The sequence below is a fragment of the Capra hircus genome, chromosome 20, assembly GCF_001704415.2.
Source record: "Capra hircus breed San Clemente chromosome 20, ASM170441v1, whole genome shotgun sequence".
Lineage (NCBI taxonomy): Eukaryota > Metazoa > Chordata > Mammalia > Artiodactyla > Bovidae > Capra > Capra hircus.
Window position 1 is genome coordinate 1,713,181 of NC_030827.1, and position 21,411 is coordinate 1,734,591.

General features: G+C 45.5%; 1 protein-coding gene across 1 annotated transcript in view; it reads left to right on the top strand.

Annotated features, from left to right (window-relative positions):
* The window catches only part of DOCK2 (dedicator of cytokinesis 2), a 462,975-nt gene that overhangs the window by 97,830 nt on the left and 343,734 nt on the right, over positions 1-21,411 (top strand). The window contains exon 23 of the mRNA XM_018065716.1: positions 15,137-15,245. Coding sequence (XP_017921205.1) covers positions 15,137-15,245 — 109 coding nt within the window. The remainder of the gene's footprint in view (positions 1-15,136; positions 15,246-21,411) is intronic.

The window sequence follows — 21,411 nt, forward strand, 5'->3', positions numbered from 1 at the left end:
TATAGTAATGTAAGTTTCTGTGTTACTGTCTCCATACACCTCGCCCTCTCCTTCCTACCCTCTCCCGTGTCCATAAGCCTGTTCTCTATGTCTGTTTCTCCATTGCAGCCCTGCAAATAAATTCATTGATACTGTCTTTCTAGATTCTATATGTATGCATTAATATATGATATTTATCTTTCTCTTTCTGACTTATTTCACTCTGTATAGTAGGCTCTAGGTTCATCTACCTCATCAGAACTGACTGTTTAATTTTTTGGCCACGAGGCATGTGGGAATCTAGCTCCCTGACCAGGTATCAAACCCACACACCCTGCATTGGAAAGTCTTCAACACTGAACCACCAGTGAAGTCCCTGTTATTTTTTTTTTTAACTTTATTTCCCTTTCAACTTTGTTAGTTGTTAGGTATTTTTAGCTTTGAATTAAAGTTTTTATTTTTTTCCAAAGAAAATAAAAACTTCTTTCTGTGGTTTACCTGGGAGACACTAATAAGCAGAGACCTCTTTAAGTCAAAATTTCTCCTTGACAGTCCAAGTGAGGCATGTGAATTTGGAAAAAACACAACCACAAATAAACACAATCCAGGTGAGGACTGGAGGTATGTTTTCCTTCTCTACCGAATACCAAGTTTCCTTACTGTTTTTTTTCATGCGATAGATTTATTTCTCACCCTTCTTTATAGGAAGCTATGGCAACATGGGACAGCTTATTGCTGGGGTCTCCAGCATGTAGGCTCCAGGACTGATCGCATTCCTGTCTTCCTCGAGCAGCCATCTGCACAGGAGTTTAAGGAAACTAGGGCTGAGCCAGTGCCTCAGAGGCAGAAGCTGGCTTCATTGCTCTGTGAGAGTGTTCCTCCTCTATGGGTTCTGTACTTTGTTGATAGTTCATGGCCTCATTTTAAAAATCCAGCTTTGGTAGTCGTTTTCACCGAGAGGCTCTCCACGGCACCGTCTCCACTACAATGCCAAAAGTGGAGATCTTTTAATGCCATTGCAGCCAGAATGATCTTTCCACATTTCAGGTCTGATGGAGGTGCTCACCTTCTCAAAATCCTCCAATTTCTTCTCATTGCCCTCAGAATGAAGGCAAAGCTTCCCATGACCTGGGAAGGTCTGTGGGTCTGGCCCCTGGCTGCCTGCCGGCCTCGCCTCACCCAGCTTACCCAGATTCTCTCCACTCTGGGTTCAGGGGCCCCCACTCGGTCCCTCTGACTCACTCGACTCCTTCTGCTGCAGGGCCTGTATGCCTGCTTTCCTGGGGATGGAATGCCCCTACTCCGTTTCTCCTCATCTTCTCTCATTCTCATTTCCTGGGTCACCTCAAGCATCACTCTCTCAGGGAACCTCTCCCTGGCCTTCTCTGGGTCAAATCTCTTCATATTCTCATTGTCCGTGCATTTGTTTTCAAGTATGTGCCACAAACACACACTTGTTGAGCACCTACTATATGATGATCACTGTACTATCAAGGAGTTTGAAAAGAGAAATAAAAATTGACACCCAAATGCCTAGCACAGCTTCCGTTTTACATATTTGGGTATTGATTTCTGTTTCCTTTTATAGATTCCTTGACAGCATTATTGGTATACAGTAGGTGCTCAAGTAACATTTATTAGTTGAATAAATTTTCTAATACCTGCTCAAGCCAAGTAAAAGTTTTCCTTTGGGTTTTGGGGGCTCCATTACGTTTTTAGTTTTCCCTCCCTCCTCCTTCGTGGCTTGCTTCCCAGAGTGACTGATGCGCTCTGCTCTGGGTTCTTGGCCAGGCATGCACAGCTGTGTCGGCAGGGTAAGGTCACTGTAGGTCAGAGCCCCTCTTCTGTGATCAACATTCTCCTCCTGGTATGACTTAATGGAATAATCTGGTGGCTCCTCCACTGTAGTAAGTGTTAGAAGGCAGCCTCTCCTAAACGCTGGAGGCCAGCAGACAGCGTGTTGAAGGCCCTGCCTGGGAGCCTTGGTCTGCTGCACGTACTGTGGGTCTTGCTTCTCTGAATCTGAGTTTTCCCCCTGTTTTGGAGGCATCTGTGGGGCAGAAGGAATGTGTGCCTTGTTATTAATTCACAGGTCGTCTCAGGCCCGGAAATCTAAAGCCAGTAAAAAGGTTTTCAGGACATGGGTACCTGTCAGCCTTTTCCCTCCAAGCCTACAGCTTCTAAAAGGCCTGTAACTCAGCATTTATTCTTCCCTACATTCAGCACCAACACATTTTATACCTGTCTCAGGCACGCTGGGCAGTAAAACCTGGTTCTTCTTTTTAAGCCCTTGACTTAAAAATGAACGTTTCCATCTTGTTAAAAAATCAGTCTTGTGATCAAGGTTTGGTTTGCATTAGCAATTAAGTGTTTACCCAACACATATTTATTGAATAGCCGCTAGACCACTCTGCTAAGCACTGGAAATAGGACAGTGAATCATGGAGACACATGGGATTTTTACTCTAGACGGGAAGGGAGTCATTAAGCAGGTTGCTGTGTGGTGAATGCGAAATTAAGAGAGGTGTGTGTGTATGAGATGCCTTGAGAGCATGTAAAAAGCAGATCATATCATGAGGTCATGGAGGTGTTCTGGAGGAAGTTCTGCCCAAGCTGTGACCTGAGTGATGAGTAGGGACTGGCAGGTAAAGAGAAAGCTGAAAGGAGGTCCCTGAGACAGTAGAGATTTGGCTTAGTTGAGGTGTAGAAAGGCGGAGTGGCTGGAATTCAGTGATGGAGGCATTAGGCAGAAGATTGCCCAGAAGGACAGTAAGGGATAGACCTTGACGATCCTTGAAAGTCAGGCCATGGAATCTGGACAATATTCTGAGGGAAACAGGGAGCTATTAAAGGATTTTTGACAAGAGAATAATATGATGGCATTTGTGTTTTTAGAGTGGTCCCTCTGACCATTGTGTAGAAAATGGATTGAAAGGGATTAAGAGTGAAGGAAGGGAAGTGGTTCAGAAACCTCTACAAATGAGAGGTAATGGGAACTTGGATGAAAATAGTGCTGATGAAGATGAAGAATAGTAAATGGCGTTGGTGGCTATAGTTAACAATATTGTATCACAGCGGTTCCCAGCCTCCTGGCCCTGGGTGGTGCTCATCTATGGCCTGTTAGGAACTGGGCCACAGAGCAGGAGGTGAGTGGTGGGTGAAAATTAAATCATTCCACCTCCCAGTTCAAGGAAAAATTGTCTTCCATAAAACCGATCCCTTTTCGGTGACAAAAAGGTTGGGGACTGCTGTTGTATTATATACTTGAAAGAGCAGATTTTACATGTTCTCAACACACGCACACACACACACGCACACACACACACGCACACACAGTTTTGTGGTTATGAATGTGTTGACCAGCCTCATTGTGGCAGTCCTTCTACAGCATATACTAGTATCAAGTTACCACACGGCATACCTAAACTTACACCGTTTTATATGTTAATTTTACTCAGTAAAACTACAGAAAATGGCACTTCGTGCCCCACAGATCCTCAGGCTCTTGAAGACCCACGCGTACCTACTCCGGGCCCTGACTTGGGCACCGATGTGGCCCTGCAATTCGGGGGCCTTGGCAGTGTGAGCGGGCTTGGTCTTAGAGGACTGTCATGCCCCATCCGGACTCTTTGACAGTAGAAGCCAGTTAGGAGTCCTGGAGGTTTTCCTCAGTGGCCATTGGTCTCCTTAGAGGGAAGGGAACCAGTGCTGGAGGGAAGTGAGCTCGGAAGGTCTCTGGCTTAGAGCTCAGTCTGGGGACTCAGGCAGCAGCTCTTTCTGCCACCCTGCTGTCTCCTGGCACCTTGTCCAGCCCTCAGCCTTCCTACCGCTCAGACGAGGTCCCCAAGAACGCAAACCTTGGAGTGTTTGGACTTGATACTTCCTCAGGTATTCTCAGATTTCAAAACAGAGTTTTACTGCACATGCATTTTTAAAACCAGCACCATTAGTAAAGAAAATGTTAAAAATTCTATTTAACTCTACACACCAAATGTCAAGGCTCTTTGTGGAACAAGAGCAGGGGTTAATCTTGTTAGTCAAGGGTTAATCTGGGGTTAATCATGCTTCTCGGGAAGCTGCAGACTGAAAGGGCAAAGTTCAGATGGTTTTGGCATGATCACCATTTACAGGAATTCTGACTTGACATTTCTCAGGCCAGTGTCCCTCTGGCTTCAGTCCAGGCCGTGAACCAGGAAGTAGGTTAGAGATCAGCATCTCGATCTCATGACTGTGAAGGGACACCTGCCTCCAGGTGTGTGGCCTTGAGCTGCAACTCCTGCTCCAGCTCCAGCTCCCATGATGAGAAGGCGAGAATTCAGGAAAGACTCTGGGGAAAGGTTTGTCGGAGAAGGCGATGGCACCCCACTCCAGTACTCTTGCCTGGAAAATCCCATGGATGGAGGAGCCTGGTGGGCTGCAGTCCATGGGGTCGCTAAGAGTGGGACACGCCTGAGCGACTTCACTTTCACTTTTCACTTCCATGCATTGGAGAAGGAGATGTCAACCCACTCCAGTGTTCTTGCCTGGAGAATCCCAGGGGTGGGGGAGCCTGGTGGGCTGTCATCTATGGGGTCACACAGAGTCGGACATGACTGAAGCGACTTAGCAGCAGTAGCAGCAGCAACAATAGAAAGGAACTGGAAGCCAAGAAACATTCACTCGCCCTCCCTACCCCCAAAGAGTAGATAGCTCTTCTTAAATTAAAAGTGATACTTCAGTTCAGTTCAGTCACTCAGTCGTGTCCGACTCTTTGCAACCCCATGAATCACAGCACGCCAGGCCTCCCTGTCCATCACCAACTCCCGGAGTTCACTCACACTCACGTCCATCGAGTCAGTGATGCCATCCAGCCATCTCATCCTGGGTCGTCCCCTTCTCCTCCTGCCCCCAATCCCTCCCAGCATCAGAGTCTTTTCCAGTGAGTCAGCTCTTCGCATGAGGTGGCCAAAGTACTGGAGCTTCAGCTTTAGCATCATTCCTTCCAAAGAAATCCCAGGCCTGATCTCCTTTAGAATGGACTGGTTAGATCTCCTTGCAGTCCAAGGGACTCTCAAGAGCCTTCTCCAACACCACGGTTCAAAAGCATCAACTCTTCTGCGCTCAGCCTTCTTCACAGTCCAACTCTCGCATCCATACATGACTACTCAATAAACCATAGCCTTGACTAGACGGACCTTTGTTGGCAAAGTAATGTCTCTGCTTTTCAATATGCTATCTAGGTTGGTCATAACTTTTCTTCCAAGGAGTAAGCGCTTATAAAACCAGAATATAATATAAAAACATATAAAGGGATTGTTGATGTGCAGAGCTCCTTTTCTAAGAGGTAATGAAATGATCAACTGAACGTATTGACTACTAAGCATGTGTGTGTGCACATGTGTATAATCATTATGCAGCTCATTTTTTTCTGTTACGACCTAGAGAAGAGTAAGCTTAGTAAAATAATTCAGAGGAAGACAAACACTATATGTTATCACCTATATGTAGAGTGTAAAAAATATACAAGTGAATATATCTGCAAGACAGATTCACAGACATAGAAAACAAACTTATGGTTACCTAAGGGAGAGGGAGGAGGGGGAAGGACGAGTTAGGGGTATGGCATTAACAGATACTACTATTACATACAAAACAGATAAGCAGAAAGGTTATACTGTATAGCACAGGGATTTATACCCATTGTCTTGTAATAATCTCTAATGGAGTATAATCTGCAAAAAATACTGAATCATTATGTTGTACGTCTAACATAATATTGTAACTCAACTACATTTTAATCAAATTTCGAAAAAAGGTATCGAGAACACTTCCTGGGTCATTAAGAAACTAAAGAAAGATATGGTAAGAGAAACAGTCAAGACCTTTTCTTTTTAGTACCAAAACTTTTTAGATCAACTTGGCCTGAGAGAAAGAGCTGGAAGAACTTTGCTGAGTATTAGCTTGTCTTTCAAGTAAATGATGTAATCTATATTTTTCTCTATGTCTTGAAACCATGGAAAATTGTGTGTGTGTGTGTGTGTGTGTGTGTGTGTGTGTGTGTATGTATTAATTTCTATCCTTAGGAACATTGTTTTGGGAACACTCAATTTCTAATCATATTGAGGAAAAGACCCTGAACACCATTTTCCATGCTAATGGAGAAATTTACCTAAGTGCAGACTGACGCAGCTTAGTTCTTCCTGCCCAATTACGTAAAGGCTGAAGCTCCTCTCAGCAGAATGAAGGATGACACAGGGCACACATCACACTCTAGTCATAGAGTAGAGTTCTCTTCAAGGCTTTTGCCTGCATTTTATTACCTACTTACTATTAATTTATTACACAGGGTTGTCATATTTTAGGAGTAAAGTGAATGTTTTAGATGGATTGTTTTCCTTTCATTTCTTCCATATTGTTGACTTCTATTTTTTTTTTTTTAATTTAGGCTGTTTAGGCTTCTCCCTGAGGCAGTTTTTCTTCAGTGATTGCATTAATTTGTGTGCATTCACTCTAGACATTTTTCAAAACAGGATCCCCACATGTTGAGTTTGTCTTTTATTCCCTCTTATCTACAAATCATCCTTCCCCTGGGGTGATTTACAGAAAGAAGCCTGTTTAGTGAAACTTCTTTGCAGTTTGCCTTAAGGGGCAGTCCCTTCTCAAATGTCAGATTCTGGAGAAGCAACAGCTCAAGTAGAGAGAATTTTGTCCGTGACAAAAGTATTAGCACCAGGAACCAGTCTGAGCCTTGCCTATGGACAGCTGGTTATATTCAGCTCAATCAAGTCTGCATGAAATACTCTGGCCACCAGAACTGCTTGAGAGTTCATACTGGCTGCTGCTGCTGCTAAGTTGCTTCAGTCGTGTCCGACTTTGTGTGACCCCATAGACGGCAGCCCACCAGGCTTCTCTGTCCCTGGGATTCTCCAGGCAAGAGCACTGGAGTGGGTTGCCATCTCCTTCTCCAATGCATGAAAGTGAAAAGTGAGAGTGAAGTCACTCAGTCATGTCCCACTCTTAGCAATCCCATGGACTGCAGGCCACCAGGCTCCTCCGTCCATGGGATTTTCCAGGCAAGAGTACTGGAGTCGGGTGCCATTGCCTTCTCCGTCATACTGGCTACTTTGTGTTAAACCCTAGCCCTTCTCCTAGCACTTCCTTTAGAGTTATCCTAGCCCTTCCTTATAGAGTTCCTTTCTAACACAGCTTTTTTTCTTTCTCTTCTGAGAATAACTCCTTACATTTCAACTTTTGGTACACTTAGAACAAAATTTTCTCTGGTCATTCTTGGGCTGGACAGCTCACTCCAGGCTTATTGCCCCAAAATTCCATGTCTTAATCTGCAGTTTATGATCCAGTTCAGATCCATAGACCTTGGTGGTAAGAGAGGGGGTGGTGATGGTGGTGATGACCACGTGGGGAACCGCAGGATAAGAGAGAGGAGCATCTCTTCATGATCCCTTTCCAGCTCTATTGCTTTGATTTAAGTGTGACTGCTGAGTGCACTGAAGGGTTTCTTTCTATAAGTACAATCAATAAATGCAAGGATGATTTTCAGATAGACTCAGCCGCTGGTTTGGCTACAGTTTTTCTTTATCCCAAACTGCAGGGGGGTGGAGAGAGAGAGAGAGACAAAGAGACAGAGAGGTAGGTAGGTTCTGATCCTAGAGGGCTGTGAATTTTTCAGAGTAATTACTCTTCGGAAACTATGAATGGCTTAATGGTTGTTTTTGTAGAGTCACTAATTTACACCTCCTGCAATAGATTGAATTATTGGCTCAGGAGCAGGAATATCAGTTAGGTAACCTTGGATTTAGAGCTTGAACAGAAAAAGGTTAGAGCCAGCCATCTAACTTCCCTAGACAGTCCCAGAACTCATCCTAGGGGTGAGTGATGCTGTCCTGTCTACTGTGACTTATTCCGCTTCCCGGAAACCTGCTATTACTTGGCTCTGTCCCTGGAGGCAGTGTTACCTAGAGGTTGTGTGGCGTACACGCTCAGTTGCGTCCAACTCTTTGTGACCCAGTGGACTGTAGCCTACCAGGTTCCTCTGTACATGGGATTTTCCAGGCAAAAATACTGGAGTGGATTGCTAACTCCTTCTCCAACGGATCTTCCCAACCTGCATCTACTGTGTCTCCTGCATTGCCAGGCAGATTCTTTACCACTAGCGCCACCTGGGAAGCCCCATGCCTGGTGGTTAAAGGAGTGAAGTTTGGATCCAGACACTCTTGGGCTCAAATTCTGACTCTGCCGTTTATGAGCTGAGTTAGTAGAGTGTCTGGTGCATAGTGAATGCTTAATAAATGGTAGCTATTGTCAGCATTAGTTGTCTTAGTGGTAGAAGTAATAATAATAAAGGTAGTGTAGCAGAAGTTGGCTGTTAATACCGTCCTTAAGATGTTCTTTAGGTACCGTTAGAATTAGCTGAACTACTGTGACTTCTAGATACATATGACATTTCTGTATAGCCACATTGAATGTGCTAAGGTTTAAGGGGCAGGGTGCTGAGGACTGAGAGGGCCTCTGGCAGGTGGCTCACTGGGGTCAGTGTCTACTGGAGCCCGTTCTCTCTCCTCGGCTTCCATTCCCCTGTTCATGCCTCTTTAATTTTTTTCTTTCTCCTGTGTAAGATGTAGATAATAATAACCTCTGTCAAATTAGCTAATCCATGTGAAAAAATGAGCACAGTGCCTGACCCTTAGGAATCACTCAAGAGTAATATTAAACTTTTATTGTTCAGTTTTTCTCACTATACAGCAATTCATTATTTACCTATTGGTTGGCCTCATGACTTCTTAGGGATAGAGACTGAGTCTTACTCTGTTTATCTCCATCGCAGTGCCTGGCACATAGTAGGGGCTCAAAAACCAGCAGTTGCTTTTATGAAGTTTCTGGTTTCTTCCTCCTATGGCTTTAGATAGCAAAAAGGAGTGGTTCCAGAAGAAAACGGTGGTAGTACATAACAATAGCTAGTATTTATTGTTAACTGTGTACTAAGCACTCTGTTAATTGCTTTACATGTTTTATTTTAAGGTAGGGCAACTGTGTGGGGCTAGTACCATTTTACTAATGAGAACACTGAACCTTCTAGAAATGAAGAAGTTTAGCCGAGATCGCCCACTTGGTCAGTGGCAGAGCAGGGGTTGGAAAGCATGCAGTCTCACTGAAGTGTCTCTGTTGCTTCCCAGAGGTGGGCAGGAAGCCAGGAGGATCCCAGGGAATGTGGCTCAGACGAGCAGGAAGCGGCTGAGGTACAAGGTATAGAAATGAAAAGGGGCCAGGGCCCAGGAAACCCTCCACCCTGGATTCCAAGTTGAATCTTCCTCCTAGCTTTCTGCAGACTGAGGTTGCCTTGGTTCAACTCTACTTCCCTGGGTTGCTGGCCTGAGGTTGGCATCCCCGTTTTCGGCTGAGGCCTTATGTACCTGCATGGAGGAGGTGGTGCAAAGCATTGTACATACCATATGGGGCCCTATTTGCATTTAGTGAGTGCTCAGCTGTGCACAGTGTCTCCTTAATGAACCACATGCCAGTCAAGCCTCGCTATATTTATCTAAGCCCTGGGAGCTGAGTGCCTGCTGTGACTGGACTCACATGCCCCAGAACAGCGCCCTGCAGGTTGCTCCAGTTTTCCTTGTGGTCAGGGCCTTCAGGCCCTTCAGTAGTTTGTTCCCTGGCAGAATCAGCTGGTTTCTAGGTGTTCTGAAGCCAGAAAAAATGTTTCCCTCCTGAAGGAGGGATATATACAGAGAATAAGTGCTAAAGAAGGACCTTGAAACTACATCTGCTGTGCCCTTGACTTCAAGGCTACATTCAAACCTTGCAGACAGATGAGGCATTATTTTTCTTTTCTCCTCATGTTTCTTAGGAGAGGACCCACAGTCCTGAATATGCCCTGCCCCTGCATCCCCATCAGTTTAATTTCTTCCATATAATCTAAAACCTTTATGCCTTTTTCCTTACTCTTTCTAAGAAATACTCTGTTTATATGCACTCAGATCAGAGAGCTTGCCAGTATGATCATTTCTGTGGTCAGAAATCAACAGTAGGAATTATTGATATTTACTTAACATTTATTAAGTACCAGCTACAGTGCTAAGCACTTGAGAGACATCATCTCATTTTTTTTTACCTCAAAATAACCCTTTGAATGGGCATCATGTCTCTGTTTTATCAACAAGAATGGTTTAAGTTTCAGAGATATAATTTGTCTAAGGCTACACGGCCAGTCTATGCAGGAGTCTAGCTAGACAGAAAAGTTCTTTACTAAATAGTTTTTTACTTCCTTTCTTCTTCCCAGCTGTAGTCATTTTCTTCAACTGTTCTTCCCATTCCCACCAAATAAAAGCCCAGGCTTAAAAAGTCACACACACACACATACAGACAGGACTGATAAGACTGCGACAATTTGGCTTAATGGTGTAGCCACTGTGAGACACAAGCCGTTTGTGGTTTGCTCAGGGTGTGTGCCCAGAAGTGGGATTGCTGGGTCATGTGGTAGTTTTATTCCTAGTTTTTAAAGGAGCCTCCGTACTGTTCTCCATGGTGGCTGTACCAATTTAGGTTCCTACCAACAGTGCAAGAGGGTTCCATTTTCGCCACACCCTCTCCAGCATTTATTGTTTGTAAATTTTTTGATGATGGCTTTTCTGACTGGTGTGAGGTGGTACCTCATTGTAGTTTTGATTTACATTTCTCTAATAATGAGTGATATTGAGTATCTTTTCATGTGTTTGTTGGACATCTGCATGACTTCTTTGGAGAGATGTCTGTTTAGGTTTTCCTCCCACCCAAATGTTCATTGCAGCACTATTCACAGTAGCCAGGACATGGAAGCAACCTAGATGTTCCTCGACAGATGAATGGATAAAGAAGTATGGTACATATAGACAATGGAATGTCACTCAACCATAAAAAGGAATACATTTGAGTCACTTCTAGTGTGGTAGATGAACCTAGAGTCTGTTATATAGAGTGAAGTAAGTCAGAAAGAGAAAGATGAATTTTATATATTAATGCATATGTATGGAATTTAGAAAAATGGTACTGATGAACCTCTTTGCAGGGCAGGGATAGAGACACAGACTTTGGACACAATGGAGGAAGGAAAGGGTTGGACGAATTGAGAGAATAACACTGAACCGTATACATTACCATATGTAAAATAGATAGCCAGTGGGAGGTTTCTGTATGACGCAGGGAGCTCAGCCCGGTGCTCTGTGACAACCTGGAGGGGTGGGATGGTGGGGGGTGGGGGAGAGGATCGAGGGAAGGAACATACGTATGTCTATGGCCGATTCACGTTGTACGGCAGAAGCCAACCCTATTGTAAAGCAATGATCCTCCACGTAAAAATAAATTTAAAAACATGCAAGCCATCTCCTCACAGGATTGTTTCTTATCCTTTGTAAAACTTTGGCACCTGTAGATTGTATTTCCACTCGACTGGAATGTGGTATTATGGTGCTTAACCTGTAAGGTGAGTAGTAGGGAGCAGCCCAGATTCCCATGGAGGCAGGTGCCCCAATCTTGGCCTTGTGAGAGCTGTGTATCTCTGCTGTGTATGAGAGTCTCAGAGTATGGAAAGAGAAGAACGCTGAGTTCTGGGTCTAGCCCTGCTGCTGGTGCAGCCTGTGACCTAGAGCAGATCACATCTGTCCTGCTGGTAGAAACTAAGCTTGCTTTCCCACAAAGCTGAAATCTGAGTAGAAGACCTTAACTTTGTCTTACAACCTAAAAGTCTGTTTGCCTTCCCACCTTAGTCAGTAACATTTACAAGATGGTGGCAAAGCCGAGTCTCCCCGCCCCTACCCCGCTCAGGCCCTCAGTCTTGCCATCTGCACAGCGGGAAGCGTGGGCCCCGTGCTTGCTGGCCTCCCCAGCAGCTCTTGGTTTAGAACTCCAGGGAGCTGCAGGCAGATGCCTCTCTCACCCTGCAGAGTTCTGACCGGAGAGGAGTTTCGGTGAACCCAGCCAGGGCTAATCCAAGTGGAAAAGGGTGTTATTGGAAGAATAGTTGTGCAGCTCATAAAACTCAAAATGTGTTAAATAACTAGACATAGGGATGCCGGGAATCAGGGGACCCTCAAATACCTCTCCAGCGAGAGTTCATGAACTTTCCCCCTTGAGCACTGCCTGGGATGACTCCCAACACAGCCCATTTCTGTGATTTTCTGTTAAAAATCATGAATTCTGTCATGGACTAGTCAATTTTGGAAGGGGCGTGGGGGTGGGCAGGGTCAACCAGCAGCAGGAAGCTGCTGGAGGCCATTGTTGTGGGCAGCACAAATGGTCCAAAGCAGAGGACTGGGTGGGATGCCCCCACACACGTGCACCCAGAAGCATACAAATATGTGTGCTTTACAGAGAAAGGCCATATATAGTAGATAATAATGTAAGTAATGATGTGTTCACCATGGGCAGCTGCATCTGGGTGTTAAATGTGGGAGGAAGACACCATAGACCAGTAACAGAAACTACAATGTCACTTATTAAATGTTTTCAGGCAGCTGTGGCTAGAGGAAAGAGTAAGGGGTTTCAAAGCAAAAGCCTTGGGGGAGGGACCATCTATTAGCTTTAGGCACAAAGGAAATCTCACAGTACCGTCTCAACAAGGAAAGTACCACCACTGTGAATTAGGATCTTCCCTTCCTTCCTGCCACGCTTCTTAGGCAGCGCTAGTGGTAAAGAACCCATCTGTCAGTGCAGGATATGTAGGAGACCCAGGTTATATTCCTGGGTTGGGAAGATTCCCTGTAGGAGGACATGGCAACCCACTCCAGTATTCTCGCCTGGAGAATCCCATGGACAGAGGAGCCTGGTGAGCAGTGGCCCATATGGTCACAAAGAGTATGAAATGACTGAAGTGACTTAGCATGCACACACACATGCACGCACGTACTTCCTTCCTGCCAGACCCTGTGTCATCTTTTCCACTTTGATGGGATTTGGGCAGTGTTCAGTCTATTAAGAGTTTATGTCTTTATTTGTACAAGACTCCTATTCCAACAATTAACAACAGTTAACACTTAGCCAGGACTCAGCATGTGCCCAGCAGGTCACGTGTGTGTGAGCTGGGCTCCTCACCATCCTTGGACACAGTTCTGGAACAGCCTGCATTTATAGGTGGGAAACTGAGGCTTACAGGAGTTAAGGCTGGTAGTGAGGCACCCAGTCCAGTGGTGGACAAAGTGATGGAGCGACCAGGCCCAGGAGCCTATGGCCAGGTCTGAATTCTGGCCCCTGCACTTCTGGCATGGAGTCCTTGGGCATGCTGCTGAGTCATTGATCTGTGAAATGGGGATAAGGATGGGCCCTTACCATAGCGTGGGATGGGGGCGTGTGGTCTAATAACGCAGACAGTGCCTGGAGGCAGAGTGGTGCTCTGTTACGTCTGCTGTCACTAATAAGGGCTTCAGTTAGTCCTGGGCGGATTAGAGATCAGAACCCAGGCTGACTGACCCCAAAACACATCCTCCATGACAGAACCTGTCTGGTTCAGGCCTGAGAGGTGCAGTAGAGGGAAAGGGGGAGAGGAGGAGGAGGAGGAGGAGGCAGGGGAGGGGTGAGGGAGCGTGGAGGAGGGCAGCCTCAGAACTCCGGGTTTCTCTCAGCCTTGTCGCTATGACCTTGAACTAGATACCTAGAAAGTCAGCAGCAGTTCCTGGATCCCTGTACTGGATTGAAGCATTCTGGCTTCCCCTTAAGCTTCTTACTTCACGAGGCTTTAGGAAGGGGGTACTTAGGGAAAAAGAAGAGAGGAGGCAGAGAGTGACTAAGAAAAGAGATGAAGTCGGAGAGAGAGAGAGAGAGAGAGAAAGCAGATAAACATACAGACTGACAGAGAGAGAGTGAATGATACCCCACAGAAGAGAAACAGTGACACCCACTTTGAGACGAGAAAGGAAGTACAGCAGGAGCTTAAAGAAAAGCAGGTGAGAGGCTGGGCGAGGTGGAGCAGAGACAGAGCGGAGGTTTCCGCGCTGCCCTGCCTGCGACTGCGGGAGGGGCGGACCCTGCAGCGCCTCGGCGCTCCATCCGAGCAGAGCACCTCCCGAGCAGCGGGCAGCCCAGGGGCTGGGCCGTGGAGGGCCGTGACAGGAGGCCTCTGTATCTAAGTGGGAGGCAGGAGTGCTCTGCTCTGTGTCTTGCCCAGGATGCCACAGATGGAGTGCAGATTTTTCACCAGTTGGTGATAAAGGCTTGTTCAGAGAGGCCTTGGGCTGAACAACATACCAAGGTTGGGCCACAAGGGTGCTGCGACTCAGGAGCCTAAAGACTGATTTTACACCAGGGGATGGTTTCTATAAAGTCACCTGTATACATTAGACAGACTTTGAGAATCTCTGCAAGGATATCCAGCCTTTGTGCTCATGCCTAGTCGCTTAAGTCATGTCTGAGTCTTTGCCAGCCCATGGATTGTAGTCCGCCAGGCTCCTCTGTCCATGGAATTCTCCAGGCACAATGCTGGAGTGGGTTGCCATGATCCAGGGATGGAACCTCTGTCTCTTGCATTGCAGGATCCATCCTTAATAATTACCAGTTTTTCAGTAGGATTGATGAGGAATCTCACTTCATAAGTAATGCATTTTTAAAAACAATATCAATGTAGGGACTTTATAATCAGAGGAACAAAAGTTTTAAAGTAAGTCCTCAGTACACTCCTGAAATGAGAGGGCAGGGAGAATCACATCCCTTGACATACAGCAAGGATGACCGTGTTCATCCCACAAGTGGGCAGTGGCTAAGGGGAAGGGCAGAATGTTTGAAAATATTTCTCCTTGATGCTTCCAAAATACTTTGAAAACCTGATGACAAGTCTCCCTCTGATTCTTCAAGAAGGATGAAATTATTAATGTCCCTTCAACTTGGACGAGCTTCATTCCTTTGAGATTCTTCAGGGTTTGAATAAAAGGCAGGAGGGGGATGATTTATCATGTCAAGTCAGTCGCGTGGTGCCTGTTGTGCTTGTGGACCTGGGCTTCCCCTGAGAGGATCGTGCACCAGCCCCTGCCCCCCGAGAGGGTCATGTGCCAGCCACTGCTGCCCCAGCCCCCACCCCTTGAGTCCATGTCTCCACCCCTTTCCCAGTTTCAAACCAAGTTCGTAGCTGGCACACGCTTTCAAAGGTATTGCTTGTTGGTTTGAGAAATGATTCAGATGTGTCTTCTTTCAGGCTTTACGAAGGCAAGGAACAGATGGAGTTTGAAGAATCCATGAGACGGCTCTTTGAATCCATCAACAACTTGATGAAAAGTCAATATAAAACAACCATCCTTTTGCAGGTTGGTTTACACTACAAAAGAAAAAAAAAATCTGTCTTTTCCCTTGGTCATCTGATAGAAAACAGCACGGTGAGATAATGCCTACTTTTGCTTGAATGGGCACAGCCCTGTGTTAATTGAAGGCCTGGGCTGGCCTCGTGGTATAAGGATCATGAACACCAAGGGCTCCTCGGGACAGCAGAAGGCTTATTTGTTTGTTTCCCATGAAAGCAGCAGTGCCTCTTGTTAAATAACTCTGAAGCTTTTGCTCCCTAGAAGGAAACAGGTCAGACCTGATCCATTTTTAGTGGTGAGAATAGTTAAGGTGTCAGTCTCTGAAACTGTCCACTTTTTAATCTCAACACTGTAAACTCAGATCCCCTTTGGGGTTGAGAGTCTCCTTAATAAACAAGAGATACTTTGGAGAGAATGGGACCTCTGATTTAGTGGTTCATGAATCATATCTACAAGCTCTGTAAATCTTTGAGAAGCCTATGTTTGAGAAAGAGTTTAGCAGCCAAGAGACTGAGTGAGGAGGCTGTTTGAGGTTGACCTTCATAACTATCACAGCACTAATTCACAAGTGCCCCATGAGTTGTGAAGAAGAAAACTCAAGCACAATTGATCTAAACCAATGAGTCAGTGCACACGACTGCCCCTTCTTTTGATAAGGTATCTTTTTAATTGCTAGCTTAAATGCCCGCTAGTTGACTACCTCTGGTGCTTCCCGGCCTCTGGTTAGAATGAATGAGTCCCTGGTGTTCAGCTAGAATGCAGCTGAGGATGCAAAAGCAGGTCTTTCTTGGAGTGTCTGCTGCTGACATGATGGGTCCAAACTTTGCACAGTGAAATCACAAGAGGATCTTGAATACACTCTGATGACTAATTACCACCAGCATACATCCTAATGGAATTGGTATGGAGTGTGACCAGGGAAAGGGGGGTTTGGAAATCTCCCCATTTGATTTTCATATGAAGTGAAGTTTGGGAATCACTCTGTTAATGTAACAGCTTCCTTTGATTTAACTAATGTTGGGAACTTCTGTATGTGAGTGAGAGTGTGTGTGTGTGTGTGTGTGTGTGTGTGTGTGTGTGTGTGTGTGTGGAGAGAGGAGCTTTGCTTGTTCATCATTATATCCTCAGCATATAGAACAGTCCTAGTATATAGTTGATACTTGGTAAATATCTGTGGAATGAATAATCCTTAGAATAGGTGTTAAGATCTCTGTTTCATAGGTATGGAAATTGAAGGGCTCCTGTCTGCTAAGGGGTGTAGCTGGGATTCAGATCTCTTCCTGCCTGGCTCTAAGGAGCATGTTCTGAACTGCTACATTATACTGTTGTTTACACTACACATTTAGTACCTACTGGGGATACGGGGCTTCCCAGGTGGCGTTAACGATAAAGAACCTGTCTGCCAATTCAGGAGACATAAGCAATACAGGTTCTGTCCCTGGGTTGAGAATATCCCTTGGAGGAGGAAATGACAACCCTCTCCAGTATTCTTGCCTGGGAAATCCCATGGATAGAGGAGTCTGGCAGGCTACAGTCCATGGGGTCTGTAGAGGCTATTGCATTGCATCAAGTCTGAAATAGGCTCCAGGGAAACTGAAGTGTGAGGGACAAACAGAGGAGCTGGTTGGCAGGGAGGAGAAAGGAGTCGATGCCCCAGAGAGGTAGAGGTGCCCAGAGAGAGACTATGTGACCTTGAGAAAAACAGGGGAATAAGTCATCCCACAGCCATCCTTTCCAATTTCAGCACCGATTTCCCTATGATGAACTGCCTGCATTTGGGGGGAAGGAATAAAGGGAATGCAAAGATAGGGAAAGAAAGGAGAAAAAGGAAGCTAAAAGATGAGCCAGTGAGAATGTCTGATTCTGAGAGGACCTGGGTCAACAAAATGTCTCCCTTAGATCAAGCTGTCCGATTTAATACTGGATTCAACCTCTCAAGGTCTCTGTCTCCTCATCTGTAAAACTATAGTATCTGGGTGAAGATCAGATAAACATTGTTTGCAAAAGAGCCAATTATAAAATACTATGCAAATACAGAGAGCTAATAGGATTATTAGCTTTGGCATGAGTCTTTTTACCCAGGTTTTTATTGTCTGGGTAGCTGTGTTAGAAGATGGCCTGTTTTCCCCGGGATCTGGGCCAGGTTATGCTGGTTTCTTCTCATAGATTTCCACCCCAAGAGCCAAGAAAAGGGACTTTGCTTTTTAAAAATTTACTCTAAAAGGGCCAAATTTAGCTTCTAGGATGAAATCAGTGATGTTTTCTGTCTATTCCTATGGTTGTTGAAAAGTTGTCAAAGAAGAATATAAAGTCATATTGAAGTATGAAGAGCAATACCATCTGAAAAAACCAAATGCTCTTTTAGGGTATGAGGAGAGAGGGGTCAAGGCCATATGATGTCAGCAAACCTCACACAAGGGGTCTTCTGCAGACTTTGATATTCACTATTGGAGAGTATCAGTCAGACACGATGGAGCAACTGAACTGAACTGACTGGAGAATGAGCTTTGGATGTCAAGCCAGAGAGATCTGAGTGGGAAATGGGGCATCCATGCTTGGGCACATAGCACTGGGCAAATGATTTCAGTATCCTGGGCTTCAATTACCCTTTTATAAAATGGGAAGCCTAATGTCTGTCTAATTTAGAGAATTATTGAGAGAATTAAAGTAATGCATGTAAAGCATGGTGGGTAAAGCCGGTTACATAGTTCAATTTAAATAATTTTTAGTCATGTATATCTCTTCCTCCTTTCAGTTCAGTTCAGTTTAGTTGCTCAGTCACGTCCGACTCTCTGCGACCCCATGAATCACAGCAGCACGCCAGGCCCCCCTGTCCATCACCAACTCCCGGAGTTCACTCAAACTCATGAGGGCATTTTCAACAGAGTGGAATCTGGAAGGGAATATTTGTGTTTCTAACCTTGTCACATGAAGTCAAGCAGTTTTAGGACATCCAGTTATTCTGTTAGATCAAGAAACAGATATAAATTTCAAGGAGGATAAGCTTATAAGAACTGACTCTGTAAAAAAATTAAAAAAGGAAGGCAAAGTTTTGCCAGTGAAATAGGACAGCATGACTGGAGTCTTGATTCTGAGCCTGCATGGGGCAGAGTGGGAAAGAGTGCTGTGATCTATTAGTAATGTCTGCCGTAAGTTTTGGGTGAGAGCATGGAGAACACCAATGATTGACACTCCCATTCCAGCCTTACACTTCCAGCTGGGTAGTGGCTTAGGTGGAAGCCCTAATTCACGCCTGCCTGAGTTCAGAGTGAAGTCCATCTGGTTTAGTCTCAGCTTTGCCCATGTGAATTCTTAGACCCAAGCTGGTTATTTCTCATGTCTGAGGCCCATCTGGCTTTTGTGAATTGCTTTCTGTGGTTTACCTAATTGTTCAGAGATGGCATGGCAGTGTCTCACATGAAACGACGGAGAATTTAAAGCCAGCCATCCAAAGAGGGTAGAAAGAGTGTTAAAAACATCTTTCACTGATTGAGTATCAGGCATGAAGCAAGCTTTCACATGCAGTGTTTTCAGTCCTCCCAGAGGTCTGCAAGGAATCGTCTTCATTGTCCGTGGAGGCTGATAAAGTTAAATAATGCATCCTTAAGTGTACCTATTCACGGTGGTAGAGCGAGGATTTCAGTCCACCCAGGTCTTCTAACGCCAAAGTTAGTATTCTCTAATCCACAAAGAATGGGTATGGTCAGGGCTTTCTGGATGGGTGGTATGCTCAGAAGTCGCCGTGTGTGCCAGCCCTGTGAACTGGATGAAGGGTGATGATGAAGCGGATAAAGCGGATGGCAGGGTGAGACGGTCCACATCTGACGCTTGTGAACTGGATGCAGCTCAGTTGTGAGTCATGGCCGTTGGTGACGTTGTGCGGATCCATTTGACCCGTTGTCCTTTAGGCTGTGATTCTTCATCGTTCTCCGATTTGGTGGTACGAGTGGAAATACACAAGCTGCTCTTAATTACAGAGTCTGCTCCCTTGGGCACTCTGATTGTCGCACATGCTGATATAGCCACTAGAGCATCCAGGAAGCAGAGACCTCTGCCTTTTACGTCTCCAGAACCTGAAACAGTAACTGTCACTTAAATACCTTCAGCTGGCACAATGAAAGAATGAATACTAGCTTCCATATTTTATGTTTTAGCATTTATTGTGTGTGACACATTGAGCTAAAAGCTTTACATATACTGTTAGCTCATTTGATTTTTTTTTTTAATAACAAACACCTTATTAGGCAAATACTCTTCTTATCTCTACTTTACAGATGAGGAAATGGAGGCTTAGAGAGATTGAGTAACTTAATCACAGTTAAGAAGTAGCAGGTTACTTGAATCTAGGTTGTATAGTCCAGAGTTTGAGTTCCTAATCACCAAGCAAAGTAAGGTTTCATTAAAGAATTGAATCTTTTGGCAAAATGCTAGGTGGGTAAGCAACAAGCTCCATAAACAGCAGTACAGATGGGCAGATGTCTGGTTTGTAGTCACAAATTCGAGCCATTAAGGAGGCCTCTTTCTTTCCTCCCTTTCCACTGTTCACTATTGTAAAATATCCAAGAGTCTGAAGCAAGGGAAGAATGTGGTTCATTCTTGGGACGTGGACTGCGGGCTGCATGCTGAGCCCGCGGTGGGAGGAGAAGTGAGACTCAAGTGTAATAGCGAGAGCTGGAGTTTCCCCTCTACTTGTTGATGACTGGAATGCTGCCCCCTTCCTACCGTCTACTGCATGCTTAGAGGCGGTGTTTGGGAATGCGGGATATATGGAGGATAGGTGGGATTTTGTTCCAGAGGGGCTGCTGGAGTCGTACTGACGGCTCACATTTTCCATTCAGTCGTCACATCAACCTTGTAAAGTAGGTGACTTTATTCCCTTCAATCTCCTGATGAAACTGGAGCATAGAGAGTTAGTTTCCTCAAGGACAGGCAGGTGAAAGAGACCCACTTGGATCCGACCTTGGCCTCTTCAGCCAGCCATTTTAAACACTGAGCTCTCTTGCCTCCTGCTAAGCTTCAGGGGCCAGCGCCATTCTGGGCTACGGGAAGCATGGAGACGTGTGTCTCCCAGAACCTGTTGGTCCCTCTTCCCTTGCCTTGCTGATGATTCCCAGGGTTACCAGCTCTGGTGAAGTCCATCTGAAGGACCAGTGACGGGGTGAATGTCTGGGGAGAGTAGGTGTATTTTCCCCAGGGACAGCTCAGCATCTCTAGGAAGACTGCTTCTTCTGGCCAGATATGGTGAATCCCCGTGGCGGTGTCTGCCCAGTTTCCAGGGACCTTGACTGTCCATCATTTGACTAAAATAAAAGGATTGTCAACTGGTGGGACGGGAATATTGTCAGAGCTCTTGAATGAGGAAGACGTCTAGTGCCCTAGTATAGCTTTGCATCAATGTGAGATGCATTCTTTTGCACTAGAAGTCTGTCTGCTGGCACCGATACTGTGCAGTCTTACTCTGGGAAGGAGAGGGAGACAAAGAGAGACCAAGAGAGCGAGAAAGAGAAAGACAGAGGGGGTGGGCGAGAGAGAGAATGGTAGATGAGGAGTCTGGAAACAGAAGATAAATCCCCTTCGAGTTTGAGGGAGTGCAGCTGTGTGGTTTTGATTTTTGCTGTTATTCTTAAACATTTGCTGTGTGCTCTCAGCCCAGGATTATCAGCTCTGGTGAAGCCCTTCTGGATAGCAATCATCGCAAGGGTTCTCCTATGACTCCTCTTGGGACAGTAAAATCACTACTGCTTGACTGGGGTCTGGCTCTCTTCTTGAGTGCTGTACCTGGCTTCTGGCAGAGGGACTTGGAACTGATGACTCATCTGGGAAATTCACTTGGAGCCACGTTACACACTAATTACTGATCTGGAAAATGTTTTCCTGGTGGCCTTTTTTGCAACCCTTATGTTTGTGATGAGAAGGACACTTGAGGCATATCAGAAAAATGATGTCTTCTTTCAAAAGCCATCCTCGGAGGGCTTCCCTGAGGGCTTGGTGGTAAAGAATCCACCTGCCAACGCAGGAGACACAGGTTTGATCCCTAATCGGAGAAGATCCCCATGCCTCAGAGCAGCTAAGCCCATGGCCACACTATTAAGCCTGTGCTCTAGAGCCTGGGAGCCGCAGCTACCCCAGCCCTCACACCCTGGAGCCCATGCTCCGCTCCCAACAAGAGAAG